Source organism: Heteronotia binoei, chromosome 1 (assembly GCF_032191835.1).
Source record: "Heteronotia binoei isolate CCM8104 ecotype False Entrance Well chromosome 1, APGP_CSIRO_Hbin_v1, whole genome shotgun sequence".
Lineage (NCBI taxonomy): Eukaryota > Metazoa > Chordata > Lepidosauria > Squamata > Gekkonidae > Heteronotia > Heteronotia binoei.
In genome coordinates this window covers 263709957-263733189 of record NC_083223.1, presented here as the reverse complement: position 1 = coordinate 263733189, position 23233 = coordinate 263709957, and the positions used below count along the sequence as shown (strand labels likewise).

The following is a 23233-nucleotide window of genomic DNA, read 5'->3' as shown; positions in this document are numbered from 1 at the left end:
TCTTAATGTCTCCCACATAAGAGTCTGTGCACTTAACCACTACACCAAACTGGCTCTCACTTCTCCACTGGAAGGCAGCAGGAAGGGAGGTATTGCTTCACTCTTTGGAGCAACTATTTGGCCACTGTGTAACACTAGGTGCTGCACTAAGAACATAAGAGAAGCCATGTTGGATCAGGCCAATGGCCCATTCAAGGCAACACTCTGTGTCACACAGTGGCCAAAAAAAACAAAGGCCATTGGAGGTCCACCAGTGGGGCCAGGACACTTGAAGCCCTACCACTGTGCCCCCCAAGCACCAAGAATACAGAGCATCACTATCCCAGACAGAGACTTTCATCTATACCCTGTGGCTAATAGCCACTGATGGACCTCTGCTCCATGTTTATTCAATCCCCTCTTGAAGCTGGCTATGCTTGTAGCCGCCACCACCTCCCGTGGCAGTGAATTCCATGTGTTAATTCCTCTTTGGGTGAAGAAGGACTTCCTTTTATCCATTCTAACCCGACTGCTCATTGAGTGTCTACAAGATCTTGTTTTGTGAGAAACGGAGAAAGGTACTTCTTTCTCTACCTTCTCTATCCCATGCATCATTTTGTAGACCTCTTATGATGTCACCCCTCAGTCGACGTTTCTCCAAGCTAAAGAGCCCCAAGCATTTAAACTTTTCTTCATAGGGAAAGTGTTCCAAGCCTCTAATCATTCTAGTTGCCCTTTTCTGCGCTTTTCCCAATGCTATAATATCTTTTTTGAGGTGTGGTGACTAGAATTGTACACACTACTCCAAATGATGCCACATCATCAATATATACAGGGACATTATGATACTGTCTGAATTGTTTTCAGTTCCCTTCCTAATAATTCTCAGCATGGGGGTGGCCTTTTTTATTGCAATCGCACACTGTCTTGACATTTTCAGTGAGTTATCTACCATGACCCCAAGATCTCTCTCTTGGTCAGTCTTTGCCAGTTCACACCACATCAACTTGTATTTGTAGCTCGGATTCTTGGCCCCAATGTGCATTACTTTGCACTTGGCCACATTGAACCTCATCTGCCACGTTGACGCCCACTCACCCAGCCTCAACAGATCCCTTTGGAGTTCCTCACAATCCTCTCTGGTTCTCACCACCCTGAACAATTTAGTGTCATCTGCAAACTTGGTCACTTCACTGCTTACTCCCAACTCCAAATCATTTATGAACAAGTTAAAGAGCATGGGACCCAGTACTGAGCCCTGCGGCACCCCACTGCTCACTGTCCTCCACTGCGAAGACTGCTCATTTATACTCACTCTCTGCTTCCTATTAATTAGCCAGTTTTTGATCCACAAGACCTGTCCTTTTACTCCATGACTCTCAAGCTTTCTAAGGAGCCTTTGATGAGGAACTTTATCAAAAGCTTTCTGGAAGTCACGGTAGACAACATCTATTGGGTTTCCTTTGTCCACATGTTTGTTCACCCCCTCAAAGAAATGTAACAGGTTAGTGAGGCAAGATCTTCCCTTACAGAACCCATGCTGAGTCTTCCTCAATAACTTGTGTTCATCAGTGTGCCTTCTCATTCTGTCCTTGATAATGGTTTCTACCAACTTTCTTGGTATTTTTAGTGAGTTATCTACTATGACTCCAAGACCTCCCTATCAGGGCTGTCAAACATGTGGCCCGGGGGCTGAAACAGGCCTCTGGAGGACTCCTATCAGGCCCATGAGCAACTCACTGTTGTCTGCTTCCTCCTCCCTTTCTTGCTTCCTTCTGGATCACAACTTGCTTTGCCGGGCTTGCTCAGTCACACAGGAGCTACAGAGGAAAGCGCCTCCCTTGGGGAGGAAGTGGGGGAAGGAGAGCTAGCTTTGCCAGGCTCTCTCAGTTGCACAGCAGAGCTACTGAGCCAAGCTTCTCTTCCTTCTGTTGGCTGAGGCTCCACAAGCCAGTGAGATGGATTAGGCAGAGCGTGTGTTTGTCTGTGTCCTTTATAAAGTTTATATCTCCCTGACCTGGCATTACATTTTATGACACACATGGCCTGGCCTGACAAGGTCAAGATCTGGCCCTCATAGCAAATGAGTTCGACACCCCGTACTCCATGAACATATGAAACCTTATACTGAATCAGACCCTCGGTCCATCAAAGTCAGTATTGTCTACTCAGACTGGCAGGCGCTCTCCAGTGTCTCAAGCTGAGGTTTTCCATGCCTATTTTCCTGGATCCTTTTTAGTTGGAGATGCTGGGGATCGAACCTGGGGCCTTCTGCTTACCAAGCGGATGCTCTACCACTGAGCCACCGTCCCTCCCCAGACTACTAGATGGACTACTGGTCTAATTGAGCAGAGCTCTTAAGTTCTTAGCACTTGATCATGGTTAAAAGATTGGAAATGTTGCATTTCTGTTGGGCATGCATTGCCTCCCTCCGTGGGTGCCAACCTCATACATATTCTTCAGGGCACATGGCATCAAGGGTCCATAAATTGGGCTGGCTGCTGAAGGCATCGCATAATCTAGCATCAATCCCCGGTCTTCTGTAAGGCACGGAGAAGAAAGGTGGATTCTCTCTCCCTGGCTGTTCGAGATGCTCGGAAAGCAGTGAGACGCCTTGCTGCGTTCAGAATGTCTTTCGGTTCAGCCTGGCAGGAGTGAGCTGACCTCCCCGGCTCACAGCGGGAGGAGAAGGCGGAGGATTAGCTCCCAGCAGTCGTGCCGGCTTTTGAGAGGCGCTCCCAGCAGTGGCAAGCCCCCCTCCCCTTCCCAGCGGCTTCGGAAGCACAGCATGGGAACGTAAACTAAGGGCCGCTTATCCCCACCCCCAGCCAAGAAGAGCAAAGAGTGTCTGACAAACACAGATGAACTGACTTCCTCAGCCTGCCAAAAATTTGTATAGTTTAGCGCACTGCATAATCGTTTTGCAGACTGTCCTGTCGCCTATTCATCATGAGTCCTAGTTAATGACCTTGGGCGGGGGAGGCTAGTGGAAGATTCAAATACCCCTCAAGCTTTGGTTGACTCTCAGCGAAAATGTCTAAATGGTGTATCAAAAGACCTCTATAGTCTGAAATTCTGTGTGTGTGTGTGAGAGAGAGAGAGAGAGAGAGAGATGCACATTTAATCTCATTTACTACAGTTTCTGCAGGGCTTTTTTTTTTGTAGCAAGAACTTCTTTGCATATTAGGCCACACCCCTCCTGAGGTAGCCAATCCTCCTGGAGCTTACAGGGCTCTTCGTGTAGGGCTTACTGCAAGCTCCAGGAGGATTGGCTACCTCAGGAGGGGTGTGGCCTAATATGCAAAGAAGTTCTTGCTACAAAAATGCCCTGCATATTAGACCACACACCCCTGATGTAGCCAATCCTCCTGGAGTTTACAGGGCCTTCTGTAAGCTCCAGGGGCATAGGCTACATCGGGGGGAGGGGTGGCCTAATATACCAAGGAGTTCCTGCTATAAAAAAGCCCTGAGTTTCTGGGGTGGCAAAAATGTTTGGCGTGAGGGAGCATGGGCTTGGCCGGCAGAGGGCAGTGAGGGTGATGAAGCTGTGAGGCAAAATGTTGGAGGGCGGGCCTTAGCAGGATTTGGGGTCCTCTGATTTCTTGGGTAAATAATAATTGACACACCTTCAGACTTCTTACAGTCCTAAGGCAAGTGTCTCTTTCTCACTCTTTGTAAGAGAGCTTCAGTGTTAGGGGAAATCTAGACTCCTTAGACCAGCGGTCCCCAACCTTTTTGGCACCAGGGAAGACAATTTTTCCATGGACCAGGGGTGGTGGGGGTGGAGAGGCGCAGTGGTTTCGGGATGATACAATCGTGCACTTTATTTCTAAAGCGTTTGGTGTGGTGGTTAAGTGTGCGGACTCTTATCTGGGAGAACAGAGTTTGATTCCCCACTCCTCCAGTTGTAGCTGCTGGAATGGCTGTGGGTCAGCCATAGCTCTCGTAGGAGTTGTCCTTAAAAGGGCAGCTTCTGGAAGAGCTCTCTCAGCCCCACCTACCTCATAGGGTCTCTGTTTTGGGGGAGGAATATAAAGGAGATTGTGAGCTGCTCTGAGACTCTGAAATTCGGAGTGGAGGGCAGGATATAAATCCAATGTCGTCATTATTACTACATTGTAATATATAATGAAATAATTATACAACTCATGGCCCGTTTGCTAACAGGCCATGGACCAGTACTGGTCCATGGACCGGAGGTTGGGGACCCCTGCCCTAGACCACAACTGGTCTAATACCTTTAATCAAGACTAACCCACTGATGTGTAACTGAATCTCTACATTGCTTGTGACGCCTGTAGGGAGATTGGGAATATTTGAACTGCAGTGTCTTAGGGGAGAATAATCAGTGTTCCTCCTGCATATTCTGGTGCTAATGTAGACCAAGGGATGGGATAAAGAAATGCTTTGTGGGTCCAAGTAACCTGACTGTTTCCCACCACCTGAGTACACATCTGTTTTCCAGTGACTACCTGTTCAAGCTGCTTCTGATTGGCGACTCTGGTGTGGGGAAGTCCTGCCTCTTGCTACGGTTTGCTGTAAGTATCGAACCCCCAATCGGCCAAATCGCCTTTCCTGCCAGGCCTATCTGAGCTGCCTTTGGTTGGTTTTTCTAAAGCTTGCTTTGTGGGATTGCGGACCAAAGGAAAAGGGCACAAGACCTGTGACTAATCCTTTGGAATCTCTTATCCCTTGCCATGGAAGCAGCTCATGTGCAAAAATGTTCAGCATGAAGCAGCTCCGTGCGTGTGTTTTCCCTTTCTCTGCTCAGGGTGGGCAAGTCAAAGGTCTTCACGTACTTGAGGATCTTTCAGACTTCCCTTCCTTCAGGAATTCCTTTTTGCAGTGACTTCTGTGCCCAAGGAACCTCCATTTTGTACTGGGATTCTGGGGCAATGGCCGAGTCCAGTGACATGTCTGCGGTTGTCTGGGCTGTTGTGTTGTTGGCCGGTCATGTTAGATGGTCTATACATGGTTTTGCCTTCTTTTGATAACATTATTTAAATTTCTGTTGACATTACTTCAATATGAACCAGGACAGTTTCCAGAAAATTTTCTGGTTCAGATTTTCCTGAAAAGCCTGCATCATGGCCACACAATAACCTTTCATGGATGGAGTACGCTCTAGAATCATAGAATTGGAAAGGATCTCCAGGGTCATCTAGTCCATCCTCCTGCACAATGCTTGAAATCCACAGCTACCTCCCCTGCCTCTGGTCTTATATGAGCTTATATTTATACTTCTGAATTCCATAAACATGCCAAAGAGTACAACTTTATATGCTAAGTTATAAATGATTTATTTAAATGATGCTCTAAAAACTCGCCTGAGAGCTGTCTTACACTATTCCAGGCCCTTTGCTCCATCTAGGTCAGTGTCAGCTACCGGTTAGCTGGAGCTCTTGGAAGGCTGCAGCCAGAGAACAAATGTTGATGCCAGGATTCAACCTACGGCTGCCAAGCGGCGGGATGGGGGCTCTCCCGCTCAGAAGGTTCCCAACCCTCCAGCTTGCATTGGGCTGGCAGGGGAATCCCCACCCAAGGTCACCAGAACGATGACGTCACTCGCAAGTGGTGACGTCGCGTGCCAGTCACTCTCGGAGCTTCTGGGAAAACTCTGTGGTTTTCCTGGCCTCTCTAGCAATTTGGGAAGGAAACTATGGTACCATAGAGTTCCCCTCCCAAATTGCTAGAATGCCCATGAAAACTAGAGAGTTTTCCCAGAAGCTCCTAGAGCGGCCTGCACGCAATGTTGCTGGCTCGATGTCACTTGTGAGGGAGTGATGCCATTGAGTGTGAGAAAAGTTCTGCCAGCAGCCACATGGGACTTGTTCAACCCCTCAGCATACAGAGCATGTAGTATTGGTCCCTCTCCCAAAGTGAATGCACAACTGTAGTCAGCCGCTGGCAGAGTGGATAAAAATCAGTGATCTTTTAAAAATAAAAATTGGGGTTTTAAAAAAATTTAAATCAGATTTTTTAATTTGAATTGGATTTTTAAAAATAAAATGTTTTGAGGGGGGGGGGAAATCTATTTACGATACATCATAGCCAAAGATTCATAATGAAATAAAGATTTAGTTATGTATTGTGAGGCTGTATATTCATGCAATGTTTAAGTTTTTGGGTTAACGAATTCCATTAATCCATGCACAACATCATGCTTTCCCAGAGGTTTCTGTAAGGTTATTTTGGGCAGTTTTTCAGTCTAAAAGATATTATCACAGATGCTCAGTTTTGCAGTTCTCAAAACTGTGAATTTGGGTCTGCAGAGATATCATGCCTTTTCTTCACAGCAAAAATGTAACAAAATAAACATACAGAGTTAAGAACCCTCAGTCCTATTAGTCCTCTGCAAACCTCTGCACATAGAATCACCCCCTTAAATCTTTTAAGTGCGAGGTTTCAAGAAGTTCAGTGGTTGTAAGATTGTTTGGGTGGAATAGTTCTGGATAAGGAGGAGATATTAAGAGTTAAGTGTGAGGAGGGAGGGGCAGGCAGTACATGTGAAAGTGAACTTTTTTGAGCAGAATACTCCAGAAATCTTTAGATCTTTTTGAATGTATCCGCATGGAAGTGTAAACAAATACAAGAATACATATTCTATATAATGCTGTTGTTAAATAAAACAACTTAAGTGGTTACTGTTAATGATGATTTTTATCCTTCCAATAAAGTACAGCGGAAAAGTTGTCCAAATGTGAATGATAAAGCTATTAAAGTGGAGATAGTTCACCTTGAAGTGATTTCATAACTATCTGTAATATAAGTAAAACTTAACCTTAAAAGTTACACTGAAATGAAACTCTGGTTAAACCTCACCTGTGTTCAGTTTGGGGCACCACACTTTCAGAAGGGTATAGACAAGCTGGGATGTGTCCAGAGGAGGGCAACGAAGACAGTGGGGGGTTTGGAGACCAAGTCCTATGTGGAAAGGCTGAAGGAGCTGGGCATGTTTAGCCTGGAGAGGAGACAACGGAGAGGTGACGGGATACCCATCTTCAACTACTTGAAGGGCTGCCATCTAGAGGATGGCGTAGAGTTGTTTTCTGTGGCCCCAGAATGTCAGACCAGAACCAGCAAGTTGAAATCAAATCAGAAGAGTTTTTGACTAAACATTAGGAAGAACTTCCTGACAGAGCAGTTCCTCAGCGGAACAGGCTTCCTCAGGAGGTGGTGGGCTCTCCCTTGGAGGCTTTCAGACAGAGGCTAGATAGTCATCTGGCAACAATGCTGATTTGTGAATTCCCTGCATTGTGCAGGGGGTTGGATTAGATGACCCTGGAGGTCCCTTTCAACTCTATGATTCCATGAATGAAACCTTCATCTGAGTTGTAAATATTAAGGACAGCAAAAATTAACTTTTATGTAGAAAACCGTGATTTAAATCAAATCCACCCAGGCTGCTGGGGTTTCTAGCTTGTTCCTCTCGGCTCTGCCTTCTACTGTTACTTGCTTGGACTACCACCCCTCGACTTTAACACCCTCCGGACACTTCCTTAGGATTGCACACTGATAGGTAATAGAGATGTAAAATTTCCAGAGGATTTGAAGCCATGGGGAGAAAACTGTCCCCTCTCCCTCCTTCAAGTTTTTGTTAGGAGGGGGGGGGGGGAATGAAAATGAGTGTCAAAAGAAAAAAAAATGTAGTGCTTACTTTCCTATCATGCCTAAACTACTTTCGCTGATTTAACGACATAAATTCATCGTTTAGCATATAAAGTTGTACTGTTGCGCATGTTTATGGAATTTAGAAGTATAAATGTCATTTCTATAAGCAAAATGGCACATTTACCCAGAGCTTGAGAGTTAACCCTACACCTGGTGTTGCCACAGCAGCTGTGTCTTTAATTTTTGCCCCCGGAGAGGGAGGAAAAAATAAAAGATGAAGGTAGAAAACTAATTAGGAAGCAAAAGGTATATTATTTGGACAGAGTCCCTTGTAGAGTCACACTCGGTAGGCCTGCCAGCGTGTCTGGAATAAGAGACTAAAATTTATAACACTGAATTCTTCGATCATGCATTATGTGTTTAATGGTTATAGTATATAAATTATTGCCCAAATTACTTACATTTAAATAACAGAAAGTTATTTGGAAGCGTTGTGCATGTCTATAGTAAGGGTTCCCCCCCCCCCCCAGTGTTCTTCACAAGTTCCAAATTTCTCCATCAGAGAAACTGAGAAAATCCGCAGGATTTTTCATGCTGCACTTTTGTAAGATGAGGTTTCTCTCACCTCCCCCCCCCCAAAGTGAACGTGTTTCATAAGAAGTTTTTTTTCAGTGCTCTCCTAAATTATCCAGTATTTCCACCGAGAAAAATTGAGAGTCCTATTTTTTTCATGCTGTGCGTTTTAAGTGTGAAAGCCCTTATCGCAAGAAGCATTTTTATTCATAATAAAAGAAAATATTTAATAGGTTGCTTTTTCAGTGCTCTCCTAATTCTCCAGTTTTGGGAAAATAGGTGGTGGGGGGGAGGTTCTTAAAACAAAACTTTTCCTCCCCAAATTGTCCAGGATTTCCACACACTCTTCACCACCACCCCAGGCCTTTTCATCTCTAGGAAAGACTGGCAGAAGAACTTGGTGTTCATGGCTGGATCCACAGAAAGGCCGTGTCTCAGTGGAGGAGCCTCTGTTTTGTGGCAGGAGGGGTCTCAGGTTCAAAGCCCCTGCATCTGTGGTTGAAAGGATCAGATGTGAAAGGCCAATACCCAACAAGTCCCTGGGGACCTACGGCAAGCCAAAGGAGACAGTACTGAGCTTGATAGATAATGGGTCTGACCCTACATAGGGCCCAAGTCTCTGGAACGTCACGATGAAGGAAATGCTGGTTCTGGAGAATATCCTTCCCCTTTGTTCATAGCATGATTTTGCAGTTCCACACCCCAGGGCTTTCACGGTCACGTAGTTTTCTACCCGCGCGTTGTGGTGTGGTGTGTTGGGGAATCTGACCTTCTGTCCCCAAATTCTGCAATTAAAATGAGGAAGAGAAATGAAACAGAGTTGCCTGAATTAAATTCTTGAATATGAAGCTCCCTTATACTGAATCAGATATTTGATCCGTCATGAATCAGCCTTGTCTACGCAGACTGGCAGCAGCTGCCCAGGGTCTCAGGCTGGGGTCTTTCATGTCACCTTCTATCCAGTCTCTTTAGCTGGAGATGCTGGGGATTGAACCTGTGACCTTCAGTATGCCAAACGGATGCTCTGCCGCTGAGCCACAGCTCCTCCTACTGGGCTTGTTGTGCCTGTGAGCACTTGTGAAGACTTTAGGGGGATGTGTGTGCGCCTCTCTGAGACAAGAGCAAAGTCTCCTGTATGTGCCTCCACCCTGACGACAAAACTCTTTCCCCCAGGATGACACCTACACAGAAAGCTACATCAGCACCATCGGGGTGGACTTCAAAATCCGCACGATCGAGCTGGACGGCAAAACCATCAAACTGCAGATTGTGAGTATCCCGCCGACCCCCCTGATCCACGCGTGTGTTCTGCTTGAAGGGTTCAGTGACGCAACAGAAGTTCCTACCTTGCCATAAATTTTGTTAGTCTTCAAGGTGCTCCTGGAGCTTCGCTCTTTTCTGCTGCTACAGACTAACACAGCTCCCCATCTCAATTGAAATCTGAATGTTACCCCTCGTTTAAGAACACAGAAGCCCTGCTGGATCAGGCCAGTGGCCCACCCAGTCCAGCACTGTGTCATACAGTGGACGAAACCTATGCGCCATCAGGAGGTCCATCAGTGGAGCCAGAACACTAGAAGCCCTCCGGGATCCAGTTCGGTTGTAGTGGTTAAGTGTGCGGACTCTTATCTGGGAGAACTGAGTTTGATTCCCCCACTCCTCTACTTGCACTTGCTTAAATGGCATTGGGTTAGCCATAGCTATCGCAAGAGCTGTCGTTGAAAGGGCAGCTGCTGTGAGAGCCCTCTCAGCCTCACCCATCTCACAGGGTGTCTGCTGTGGGGGAAGAAGAAGATATTGGAGATTGTAGGCTGCTCTGAGTCTCTGATTCAGAGAGAAGGGCATGGTATAAATCTGCAGTCCTTCTTCTTCTTCCCACAGTTGGCTCCCCAAGCACTAAGAATACAGGGCATCACTGGCCCAGACAGAGAGTTCCAACAATACACTGTGGCTAATAGTCACTGATGGACCTCTGCTCCATATGCTTATCCAGTTTAGATGGGCCAGAGATTAGGGCTTGTGTTTCTGTACAACATTCAAGGCTTTTTTTTTTTTTTTTGCAGAAGGAACTTCTTTGCATATTAGGCCTGATGTAGCTAATCCTCCTGAAGCTTACAGTAGGCCCTGTACTAAGAGCTCTGAAAGCTCTGGGAGGATTGGCTACATCAGAGGTGCATGGCCTAATATGCAAAGGAGTTCCTGCTACAAAGAAAGCCCTAACATCATTCATCGCACTTTTCAGTTTCAGTTTATTTCAGTTTATATCCCGCCCTTCCCACCAAAGTGGCTCAGGGCGGCTTACAACACATAAGAACTAACATAGGTTTTGGATTTAAAATACAACAAATTACACCGTTAAAACAGTAAAATGGTAAAACATATAAAACAAGCGATCTATCAGAATACTCCCTGCAATCTTCTATAGAGTTTCCAATGCCAGTTAGTTATAGGCCAGCCGGAAAAGGGCTGTCTTACAGGCCCTGCGGAACTGGCCAAGGTCCCGCAGGGCCCTCACCTCCTCCGGCAGCTGGTTCCACCAGCAAGGGGCCGTTACCGAAAAGGCCCTGTCCCTGGTGGATTTCAGACGGGCCTCTTGGCCCGGGGATATCAAGCAGATTTTGAGAGCCCGATCTCAGCACTCTCTGGGGAACATGTGGGAAGAGACAGTCCCTAAGGTAGGCAGGTCCTAGGCCATATAGGCACTGGGAGAGCCAGACTCTGGGAGTCCCAGGTTCAAATCCTTACTCTACTGCAGAAGCTTGCTGGGTGACCTTGGGCCAGCCACTTAACTCTCAGCCTAGCCTACCTCCTAGGGTTGTTGTGAAGATAAAATGGAGGAGAGGAGAACCGTGTAACTTGCTTTGGGTCCCCATTGGGAAGAATGGGAGGGTATAAGTAAAGTAAATAAAATAGATAAGTAACCCAGAAAACTAGAGATGGGAAAGAGTAGCTCTTTGGTGTCTCTGGCCTTCTTGGTGGCTGCACGGATCCAAAAGGACCAATGAGTCAAAAGAATTATCAGAGGTGGTTTGGGGCTTCAGCAGTTGCTTGGCTACGACATGTCTCAGCTGCTTCTTTGACTAAAGCGCTCTCGAAACCATCATGAAACGAGAGAGCAAAGTGAAGAAGAAGTGTAGATTTATACCCCACCCTTCTCTCTCCTTTCCTTTTATCTGTTAGCTTCTTTGACCAATGGTCTTAAGCTCAAGATAAAACAAGACAGTAAATAGAAAACAAATAATTGCAAATAATTTAAAACTAAAATAGACTTAACAAGAAGAGGGAAAACCAATAATCAGAATCACAAAACATAATTAAATAATCTGAAAGAGTTTGGTGTAGAGCCAGTTTGGTGTAGTGGTTAAGTGTGCGGACTCTTATCTGGGAGAACCGGGTTTGATTCCCCACTCCTCCACTTGCACCTGCTAGCATGGCCTTGGGTCAGCCATAGCTCTGGCAGAGGTTGTCCTTGAAAGGGCAGCTGCTGTGAGAGCCCTCTCCAGCCCCACCCACCTCACAGGGTGTCTGTTGTGGGGGAGGAAGGTAAAGGAGATTGTGAGCCGCTCTGAGACTCTTCGGAGTGGAGGGCGGGATATAAATCCAATATCTTCATCTACCTCACAGGGTGTCTGTTGTGGGGGAGGAAGGGAAAGGAGATTGTGAGCGGCTCTGAGACTCTTCAGAGTGGAGGGCGGGATATAAATCCAATATCTTCATCTACCTCACAGGGTGTCTGTTGTGGGGGAGGAAGGGAAAGGAGATTGTGAGCCGCTCTGAGACTCTTCAGAGTGGAGGGCGGGATATAAATCCAATATCTTCATCTACCTCACAGGGTGTCTGTTGTGGGGGAGGAAGGGAAAGGAGATTGTGAGCTGCTCTGAGACTCTTCAGAGTGGAGGGCGGGATATAAATCCAATATCTTCATCTACCTCACAGGGTGTCTGTTGTGGGGGAGGAAGGGAAAGGAGATTGTGAGCCGCTCTGAGACTCTTCAGTGTGGAGGGCGGGATATAAATCCAATATCTTCATCTACCTCACAGGGTGTCTGTTGTGGGGGAGGAAGGGAAAGGAGATTGTGAGCCGCTCTGAGACTCTTCAGTGTGGAGGGCGGGATATAAATCCAATATCTTCATCTACCTCACATGGTGTCTGTTGTGGGGGAGGAAGGGAAAGGAGATTGTGAGCCGCTCTGAGACTCTTCGGAGTGGAGGGCGGGATATAAATCCAATATCTTCATCTACCTCACAGGGTGTCTGTTGTGGGGGAGGAAGGGAAAGGAGATTGTGAGCCGCTCTGAGACTCTTCGGAGTGGAGGGCGGGATATAAATCCAATATCTTCATCTACCTCACAGGGTGTCTGTTGTGGGGGAGGAAGGTAAAGGAGATTGTGAGCCGCTCTGATACTCTTCGGAGTGGAGGGCAGGATATAAATCCAATATCTTCATCTACCTCACAGGGTGTCTGTTGTGGGGGAGGAAGGGAAAGGAGATTGTGAGCGGCTCTGAGACTCTTCAGAGTGGAGGGCGGGATATAAATCCAATATTTTCATCTACCTCACAGGGTGTCTGTTGTGGGGGAGGAAGGTAAAGGAGATTGTGAGCCGCTCTGATACTCTTCGGAGTGGAGGGCAGGATATAAATCCAATATCTTCATCTACCTCACAGGGTGTCTGTTGTGGGGGAGGAAGGGAAAGGAGATTGTGAGCGGCTCTGAGACTCTTCAGAGTGGAGGGCGGGATATAAATCCAATATCTTCATCTACCTCACAGGGTGTCTGTTGTGGGGGAGGAAGGTAAAGGAGATTGTGAGCCGCTCTGATACTCTTCGGAGTGGAGGGCAGGATATAAATCCAATATCTTCATCTACCTCACAGGGTGTCTGTTGTGGGGGAGGAAGGGAAAGGAGATTGTGAGCGGCTCTGAGACTCTTCAGAGTGGAGGGCGGGATATAAATCCAATATCTTCATCTACCTCACAGGGTGTCTGTTGTGGGGGAGGAAGGTAAAGGAGATTGTGAGCCGCTCTGAGACTCTTCAGAGTGGAGGGCGGGATATAAATCCAATATCTTCATCTACCTCACAGGGTGTCTGTTGTGGGGGAGGAAGGGAAAGGAGATTGTGAGCCGCTCTGAGACTCTTCAGAGTGGAGGGTGGGATATAAATCCAATATCTTCATCTACCTCACAGGGTGTCTGTTGTGGGGGAGGAAGGGAAAGGAGATTGTGAGCCGCTCTGAGACTCTTCGGAGTGGAGGGCGGGATATAAATCCAATATCTTCTTCTTCTAGCTCTGTTGTGGGCTGCTCACTGATGCTGGGGGGAGGGAGAAAGAGAGGAGCCTTTTGTCCTCTAGCACTTAAATCACTCCAGGCCAGTTTTGCCAGGGATCCTGGAGAGTTTTGGGTTTTGTCATCTTCTGGGCTTGAAGCAAGAGTCACTGGGTGTGTGGAGGGAGGAGGCACGTGTGAATTTCCCACATTGTGCAGGAAGGTTGGGCTAGATGACCCTGGAGGTTCCCATTCAACTCTACGATTCCGTGAACGGTGTTCTCTTTCCTCTCCAGTGGGATACAGCCGGGCAGGAACGGTTCCGCACCATCACCTCCAGCTACTATAGAGGGGCGCATGGCATCATTGTGGTCTACGACGTAACGGATCAGGTACAGCTGCACAGCGGGGAATGGGGCAAGGAAAGACCGAGGGGCCCCGGGATGGTGGTGGAAAGTGCTCCCATCTCCAGCTGGATGCCATGGGAAGGTTTGTGGGAGGACAAAACAGACCCTTCCTCACCTCTGCAGAATGTGGCCTGTTACCTATGGTTCACATTCGCCATACTGAATGCTACTTCTTATGCTGTACTCTGAAAGGTTATTGAATCCAGAGGTTTCTCTTCCCTTATGCCACGGGTGGCCAAACTGCAGCTTGGGAGCCACACATGGCTCTTTCACACATATTGTGTGGCTCTTGAAGCCCCCAATCACCCTGTAGGCTGGCGTGGGGAAGGCATTTATTTCTTTAAATCACTTCTCCAAGCCATTGGAGAATGCATTTAAAGTTAAAGTTGCTTTCTTTCCATCTCTCCCTCCCCATCTTCCTCCCTCCCTCTAAACATCTAAACATTCATTTCTTGTGGCTCTTAAACAGCTGACATTTATTCTGTGTGGCTCTAACTTTAAGCAAGTTTGGCCACTCCTGCCTTATACCATCTGCCGTCTGCCTCTAAAGGCCATTTGGATGAATCTACAGATCCCTTAGCGAGGCATGAAGAGAGCAAGCGCCACATGGCCTGTGATAGTGGGGGCCAAGAAGTTAACGCCAGTTGAGTCTTGCCAGAGAGGGACTCTGTTTAATAGAGCCACAACTTCAGGCATGGAGGAAGGTGGGGATTGTCTGATTCCTGGTACCTTTTGCAGATAATGACAGGAGCTAGGAACAGGCTTCATGCAGACCTCAGGAATCTCCGTTTTACATCCAGCGTCAGCTTAATGGAATTCCATCAGGCTGCCAATCCCTTCACTTGGCTAATTGCACTCCCTCTAGGTAGAAGTCGGGCTCTCTGTGACTTAGCCAACTGGCCACCTCCAGCCCTTCTGGTCTTCCTAAAACATTGCTAGGATGAGCGTTGTGCACGTAGTCAAATGAAATCCTCCCCCTTTCTCGGGGTTTCCCATTTGCTAGCCGATCATTCCATCACGCCAAGGTGCGATCCTTGCAAGGGAAGCGGTACATAGATTCCTTTTTTCATCTTAGGCTGGTGAAACAGTTGGCTCCTTTCCTTGACCGAAGCGACCTGGCAACAGTGATCCGTGTAACGGTCACCTCGAGATTGGACTAATGTAATGTCCTCTACATGGGGCTGCCCTTGTCACGAACCCAGAAACTATAGCTAGTGCAGAACGCGGCAGCTAGATTGTTATTGGACCTGCCCAGGTGGGAGCACATACAGCCGGCACTGCAAGAACTGCACTGGCTGCCAATAGTATACTGGATTCGCTACAAGGTGCTGGTCATTACCTTTTAAGCCCTTTATGGCCGAGGACCTGCCTAACTGAGGGGACCGTCTGCCCCACACGTTCCCCAGAGGCTACTAAGATCCGGAACTCAGCATCTCTTAGTGATCCCCGGGTCGAAAGAGGCGAGATTGACGACTACTAGGGATCGTGTCTTCTCAGTAGCAGCCCCCTACTGGTGAAATCAGCTGCCGGAAGAGGTTAGGGCCGTGTGGGACCTCACTCAGTTCCACAAGCCCTATAAGACCACACTCTTCCGGCTTGCTTTCAGCTGACCCTTGAGACCTATAACAGCAGGAGGAATTCAGAAAACATTGACGCCAGGGTAACTGAACAATACCAAAATGTTATTAGCACCAGCTGTTTTGAATTGTTTTATTAATTGACTGATTTTCTTACTAATGTGTTAATCTTTTATTGCTATTATGACCAATGTTGTAAGCCATCCTGAGTCTACCTTGGTGGGGAGGGCAGGGTATAAATTTAATAAACTAAACTTAATCTCATCCGGGAGCAGCAGAGTTATAAATACTTTAAGCCCCCAAAATATTAAAGAGTGGAAACTTGCACAGCCGCAGTTCTCTGTGTCCAGCTGCCCCCCTTGCCTGGTCTCACTCCTCCTTTGGCAACTGCGCCACAGAGAGCCAGTTTGGTGTAGTGGTTAAATGTGCGGACTCTTATCTGGGAGATCTGGGTTTGATTCCCCACTCCTCCACTTATAGCTGCTGGAATGGCCTTGGGTCAGTCACAGCTCTGGCAGAGGTTGTCCTTGAAAGGGCAGCTGCTATGAGAGCCCTCTCAGCCCCACCCACCTCACAGGGTGTCTGTTGTGGGGGGAGATAAAGGAGATTGTAATTGGACTCTTATCTGGGAGAACCGGGTTTGATTCCCCACTTCTCCACTTGCAGCTGCTGGAATGGCCCTTGGGTCAGCCATAGCTCTGGCAGAGGTTGTCCTTGAAAGGGCAGCTGCTGTGGGAGCTCTCTCAGCCCCACCCACCTCACAGGGTGTCTGTTGTGGGGGAGGAAGGGAAAGGAGATGTTGAGCAGGATATAAATCCAGTCTCTTCTTCTTTGGCAACTGTGTGCCGCAGAAGGGGGTGGCGACTCCTCAGGGCCGCTGCCGGGTCTCATCCTGCTCCCCTTTGTGCCCAATCCATGCAGGAATCCTACAACAACGTGAAGCAGTGGCTGCAGGAGATCGAGCGCTACGCCAGCGAGAATGTCAACAAGCTCCTGGTGGGCAACAAGTGCGACTTGACCACAAAGAAGGTGGTGGACTACACGACTGCCAAGGTGAGGAGGTTGGGGGGCCCTGGGCAATACCCACTCGCCCCATCTCGGCCTTTCAGACATCTGCTCTGGCAAGACCTCCCCTGGCGTATCGTGTTCAGTTTTGGGCACCACGTTTTAAGAAGGATATAGACAAGCTGGAACGGGTCCAGAGGAGGGTGACGAAGATGGTGAGGGGTCTGGAGACCGAGTCCTTTGAAGAAAGGTTGAGGGAGCTGGGCATGTTTAGCCTGGAGAGGAGGCGGCTGAGAGGTGATAGGATCACCATCTTCAAGGACTTGAAGGGCTGTCATCTAGAGCAGGGGTCCCTAACCCCCGGGCTGGGGACCAGTAGTGGGCCGCCGCCTGTTTTCCATGGGCTACACAACCTCGCTGCCCCCCCCCCACAGGCCTCCTTCCCCTCCCTTTCCTCCTCCCTCCTTCGCCCCCGCACAGCCTCCCTGGCGCTGCCCTTTCCTCCTCCTCAAGTGGGAAGGAGGCAAGGGCAGTGTCGCTCGCCACTGCTGCTGGCCACCAGCCGCCCTTCCTTTCCCTTCCCGTCCCTTTGCCTCCCGCCCCCCTGCGCCTGGGCTCTGCAGCCACGGCGTGCCTGCCTCCTCCTCTGTCACCTCTTTCACTTCCCTTCCTGTTGTCTCTCCCCACCCCTCCGCCCTGTTGGCCACGGCGTGCCTGCTTCCTCCTCCGAGCCCACCATTGCCACCCGCCCCCTCCTTCTCTTTCCTGCCTGTCCCGCCACCTCCCCCTTCCACCCTGGCGGCGGCAGCGCTCTGTGATTGCGGGCGGTGGGGGAAGGCAAGGAAGAAGAAGATGATATTAGATTTATATCCCGCCCTCCACTCCGAAGAGTCTCAGAGCGTCGCAATCTCCTTTACCTTCCTCCCCCACAACAGACACCCTGTGAGGTAGATGAAGATATTGGATTTATATCCCTCCCTCCACTCTGAAGAGTCTCAGAGCAGCTCACAATCTCCTTTCCCTTCCTCCCCCACAACAGACACCCTGTGAGGTAGATGAAGATATTGGATTTATATCCCACCCTCCACTCCGAAGAGTCTCAGAGCGGCTCACAATCTCCTTTACCTTCCTTCCCCACAACCTTCCTGTGAGGTGGGTGGGGCTGGAGAGAGCTCTCACAGCAGCTGTCCTTTCAAGGACAACCTCTGCCAGAGCTATGGCTGACCCAAGGCCATTCCAGCAGGTGCGAGTGGAGGAGTGGGGGAATCAGACCCGGTTCTCCCAGATAAGAGTCCGCACACTGAACCACTGCACCAAACTGGTGGGGGTGAGCGCCACAGGTCCGGGAGGGGGGTTTGAAGCGCTCTGGGGGGTGCCTGTCTGGGGCGCGACGTGCCCTCGACTGCCACTGGCTGCGGCAGTTTTTCCCCTGCAGCTGTTTGGCGAGGAGGGGAGGGTGGCCTGGGAGGACTTCACCACCCTTTCCCCAACCTTAAAATGGAGAAAACGGGGGGGTGGGGGAGGATAGATCCAGGTGGGCAGCTGTGTTGGTCTGAAGCGGTAGAGCAAAGTAGGAGTAAAATTGCACCTTTAAGTGGTGGCGAGGCTGGACGGGGTGGGGGGGAAGGAGAGAGGAGGAAAATGGGGGGAGGAGGAAGCGGTGAGGCTGCGCGGGAGGGCGAAAGAGGGAGGAGGAAAATGGGGGAGAAAAACAGGAGGGAGGAGGCACCGCGGCGGGGGGGGGGGGGAGGCCGAATTGGGTCCTCCCTGCTCTGGGCTGCGGTCGGTGGGCTGGCCCTGGAGCCAGTCCCTGGGGCCAAAAAGGTTGGGGGCCACTGATATAGAGGATGGTGTGGAATTGTTTTCTGTGGCTCCTGAAGGTAGGACCAGAACCAATGGGTTGAAATTAAATCAAAAGAGTTTCTGGCTCAACTTTAGGAAGAACTCCCTGACCGTTAGAGCAATTCCTCAGTGGAACAGGCTTCCTTGAGAGGTGGTGGGCTCTCCTTTCTTGGAGGTTTTTAAACAGAGACTAGATGGCCATCTTGACAGCAGTGAAGATCCTGTGAATTTAGGGGGAGGATTTGTGAGTTTCCTGCATTGTGCAGGGGGTTGGACTAGATGACCCTGGAGATCCCTTCCAACTCTATGATTCTAGGCAGCAGTGTTTCTCCAGGGTAGTTTGGTCAGGGATCCTGGAGGCTTTTTGCAGAAGTGATGTTGTGGACGTTTCAGAAACTTGGTTGGATGAGGATAATCTGTGGGATACAGTGCTTCCTGGAATATAAACTATATTGGAAGGGTAGAGAGGGAAGGGTCAGAGGTGGAGTGTATCTGTATGTCAAGACTGAGAATGTGTAAGAGCAATAGATAGAGAAACGCTACGGGTGGAAATAGCGTGCCCAAAAGGAAGTTCAAATCTAGGAGTTTATTGCCCACCAAAGCGCTATTACCCTAAACACTATTTCCAGTAGACACTTTCAGAACTGGAGGTCATCTAGTCTAACCCCCTCCACTATGCAGGAAATCCACAAATACCTCCCTTCCCACACACCTGCAGTGACCCTGCTCCATGCCCAGAAGATGGCCAAAAAACCCCACCAAACTCCAGGATCCCTTGCAATTAAGTAAATAAATAAATAGAAGGTAGCACTTCGCAGTATAGTAGCCCCGTGGCTCAGAGTGGTAAAGCTGCAGTACTGCAGTCAGAGCCCTTTTCTCATGACCTGAGTTCGATCCCGGTGGAAGCTGGGTTCAGGTAGCCGGCTCAAGGTTGACTTAGCCTTCCATCCTTCTGAGGGGGGTAAAATGAGTACCCAGCTTGGGGGGAAAGTGTAAAAGACTGGGGAAGGCAATGGCAAACCACCCTGTAAAAAGTCTGCAGTGAAAACGTTGTGAAAGCAATGTAACCTCAGAGTCAGACCTTTCCTTTCCTTTCCTGCAAGAGCTATGGCTGACCCAAGGCCATTCCAGGCTCCAGGTTGACTCAGCCTTCCATCCTTCCAAGGTTGGTAAAATGAGCACCCAGCTTGTCGGGGGAAAGCGTAGAGGACTGGGGAAGGCGATGGCAAACCACCCTGTAAAAAGTCTGCCGTGAAAACATCGTGATGTGATGTCACCCCAGAGTCGGAAACAACTGGTGCTTGCGCAGGGGACTGCCTTTACTTTTTGTTAGCACTTCTCAGGATACCTGCCCCAGTATGATTCAGTTCCACATTAGACAACCAACAAGATTTTCAGGGTATGAGCTTCTGAGAGTTAAAGCCGGCGAAGGGAACTTTGACAAAAACTCTTGCTGTACTATTGATGAAGAAGAGATTGGATTTATACCCCACCCTTCACTAGGAGTCTCAGAGCGGTTTACAGTCACCTTCCCTTCCTCTTCCCCACAGCAGACACCCCGTGAGTCAAGTGGGGCTGAGAGAACAGCTCCGAGAGGCCTGTGACTGGCCCAAGGTCGCCCAGCTGGCTGCCTACAGAGGAGGAGTGGGGAGTCTAAACTGGTTCTCCCCGATTAGAGTCTACTGCTCTTAACTGCTACACAACACTCGCTCTCAAACTAACACAGCTGTCCTCTGAAGCTGCTCTGGTTTCTGTCCTTAAGGCACTTGAAACGGTAGACCAGGGGTGTCGAACTCATTTGTTATGAGGGCCAGATCTTTTATAATTGAGGCCTTGTTGGGCAGGGCCGTGTCAGGTTGGGCTGGGCCATGTCAAGCCAGGCCACGTGCATACCTTTTGAAGATTAGGGAGCAGAGATATAAACTTTATAATGGACACAGAAAAACACAATTAAATATTTTTTTTTAAAAAATGCTTAAAACATTAGCACTTGTTGGTCTTAAAGGTGCTTTCTTTGTATTTCTCCCATGGGATCCAGGGAACTGGGCAAAGGAAGCTTGCCTTCCTTCCCTAGGAGGGGGAGGAGCCTCAGCCAATAGAAGGAAGAGAGACTAGGCTCAGTAGCTCTGCTGTGTGATTGAGCAAGCCTGGCAAAGCATGCTGTGATGCAGAAGGAAGCAAGAGAGAGGGAGAAGGAAGCAGATGAGAGCCAGTTGCTCAAGGGCCTGATGGGAGCCCCCTGATTTGGCTCCAAGGCTGCATGCTTGACAACCCTGTGTGTAGATATTCTTTCAAGTGGAGAAAATTTGGCTGTTTCTGAGCGCTTGCTGATTGAAGGCCCTTGCTGCGTCCTGCATCCTCAGTTCTGACCACCACCATTCTCCCTCCCGCCCCCCCACCTTCTGTCCCGGGCAGGAATTCGCCGATTCCCTCGGGATCCCCTTCCTGGAGACCAGCGCCAAGAACGCCACCAACGTGGAGCAGTCGTTCATGACCATGGCGGCCGAGATCAAGAAGCGCATGGGCCCCGGGGCGACGGCTGGAGGAGACAGACCCAACCTGAAAATCGACAGCACTCCGGTCAAACAGGGAGGCGGCGGCTGCTGCTGAGGAGGAGGAGGGACATATGATTGTAGGGGTGGGGGGAAGCGGGGCCTGGGGCAGGCTGGGGAGAGGGAGCCTGCTCCTCCCCAACTACTGTCCGGCCCCCTTCCCCTGCCTTTTTTTTTCCTTCTCCGAAGGTGGCTTTCCCGGATGATACCTCGGCGGAGGGGGACGGGGCCTCCCTCCCCTTCCAGCTCAGCTGCTCCGAGCGCCGTTGAGCACCCTCAGCCTGTTCTTTGGGTTTTGTTTTGGGCTTTTTTTGTCATTTAACTCTGGGGGGTGGGAGGGGGGCGTGGGCTCTGTACAGTACGAAAGCTTCCCCTCACGGGAGGGCGGGGGAGAGACGATTTTGTGCTCGCCCGCCATACCCCGCTATCGGTAAGGCCGGGGCGACAGTCGGTTCTCTTTGTCTTTTGAGCACTCCCTTTCTTGTCCTTCTCGACTTCTCCCCACAATCCGGTCCCTTCCTGTCCAGATCTTTCTCTTTTTTTTTATATCCCAGGCAAGAGCGTCTACCGGTTTCCCCTTTCGTCTCCTGTTTGCCGCCCCGCAGATCTTCCTGGCTGTGATGCGGCCGGGCCGGGATTTCTGTCCACTCCCCTTCTCCCCCCTCCGCTGGCGGTTGGCTGGCCAGCGGTAGGCGAAGGACAGGGGCGCGTGCGTTCTCGTGTTTTGCCTCTCTCCAGGCCCCACTGGGGAAGGCTCTGTGGCTCAGCCCATGGGCATCTTCACGTTCATCCTCCCGTCCCCCCCCCCCCCCGCATGTCGTCGCTGCGTCCCTCCTTGCCCACTAACGGGGATCAGGCGCCTTCCCTCTCGAGCCCTCTTTTCCTTTCTTGCCCTTCTCCCAGGCCCGCTTTGCTCGTTCCTCGTCTTGCATCTCTGCCGTTTGTTCCTGAAACGTTCCTCTCAGGGCACCTGGTTCCACCCCTTCTTCCTGCCCCCCTCCCCGCCTTTCCATCGCCATCAAAGATGGACTTCGTGCTAGTCTGCAATGAAGGGGAATGGAGGTACCGTCACTCCTCACTAGCACAGATTCCTGCCCCGAGCACAGGCTCAGTGAGAGACGTGTGTTGCCGAGACCCAAATCTGAGCTGGGGGGCGCCGTGGGAAGGGAGAGGGGGCATCTTCCCAGCCCCTGCATTCTGGAGCGGATGAATGTACCTTGGACAGCTGGGTGACCTCCACCCCTTCTCCCCTCTTTGTAAGGCACCTCTCACACCACTCCTGGGCCTGTGGCCAGCTATCGCTCACATTGCCCACCCCACCCGCATACTTTCTGTCCTATAGCAGGGCCCCTCGCAAGCCCTTCCTTGACCAAAACCGAGGCCCGTCCGTCCCCTGGTGCTGGGCCCTGGCTCCCGAGAACACCGTCCTGCCGGTTTTTGAGCACCAGGAAGCTGCGTCCGCTCCCTCCCGTCCCCTGCCCGGATCCCTGCACCGCTCACCCCTCCCGTCTCGTCACCTCCCCACTCCCCTTATTTAAAGAACGTCAGGTACCCCACTGGGCCAGGCAGTGGGCGGAAGGTTTTTGCTTGTCGGCTTTGGTCTTTTTTTTCCACAAGTGAAATTACAAATATGAATGAGAGGGGGGGGGATTAATAAAAACGTAACCAGCCTCTGCAGAATGAGGGATTTCCAGGCTCGGCTGTGTCGTCTTTGTGCTCCTTCTTTGAGGGAAGCGGGGGAGGGGGGGACTGAGGAGCGTGTGGGGCTGTGGCAGCAGTCCTGGAACTCGTGACCCTCCATTTTAGCCACGAATGGGTAGCCTCCATGGATGTAAAAGGAGATGATATTGGATTTATATCCCACCCTTTACTCTGAATCTCAGAGCGGCTCACAATCTCCTTTACCTTCCTCCCCCACAATACACACCCTGTGAGGTGGGTGGGGCTGAGAGGGCTCTCACAGCAGCTGCCCTTTCAAGGACAACCTCTGCCAGAGCTATGGCTGACCCAAGGCCATGCTAGCAGGTGCAAGTGGAGGAGTGGGGAATCAAAGCCAAACAGAATACCTCCTCCTTCCTCATGCCTCCAGAAGGAAAGCCTGAAAGGGGGAATGGAGTCACACAACAGCTAAGGAACAGCCAGGTGTTTAACAGTCCTCCTTTCCTTTGAAGCAGGGCAGCCAATAACAAGCCTTGCTTTACAATGGCCCCACCTACTTCCTGCAAAGCTCGGCAGGAAGGTACAGGCGGACGCCCAGGTCGGGGAAGCCTGCTAGAAAAGCAGGGATGGGTGTCCATCGCCAAACAAAAGGCCAGACCCCGTGGGGACAAAGCGTCAAATTTCTTTTTGGCACCAGGAGCCTTTTATAGAAACAAGAGGCTCTTGAGTTGGCAGAAACACCCTGGCTCCAGAGGCGAGGGTCAG

At 50.0% G+C, this 23233-nt stretch overlaps 1 protein-coding gene across 1 annotated transcript in view; it reads left to right on the top strand.

The window, feature by feature from the left end:
- RAB1B (RAB1B, member RAS oncogene family) overlaps window positions 1-22456 on the top strand; it is a 33353-nt gene extending 10897 nt beyond the window's left edge. Inside the window, exons 2-6 of the mRNA XM_060255056.1 lie at window positions 4445-4517; window positions 9337-9432; window positions 13723-13818; window positions 16332-16463; window positions 20673-22456. Coding sequence (XP_060111039.1) covers window positions 4445-4517; window positions 9337-9432; window positions 13723-13818; window positions 16332-16463; window positions 20673-20867 — 592 coding nt within the window. The 3' untranslated portion in view covers window positions 20868-22456. The remainder of the gene's footprint in view (window positions 1-4444; window positions 4518-9336; window positions 9433-13722; window positions 13819-16331; window positions 16464-20672) is intronic.
- The last annotated feature ends 777 nt before the right edge of the window (window positions 22457-23233 follow it).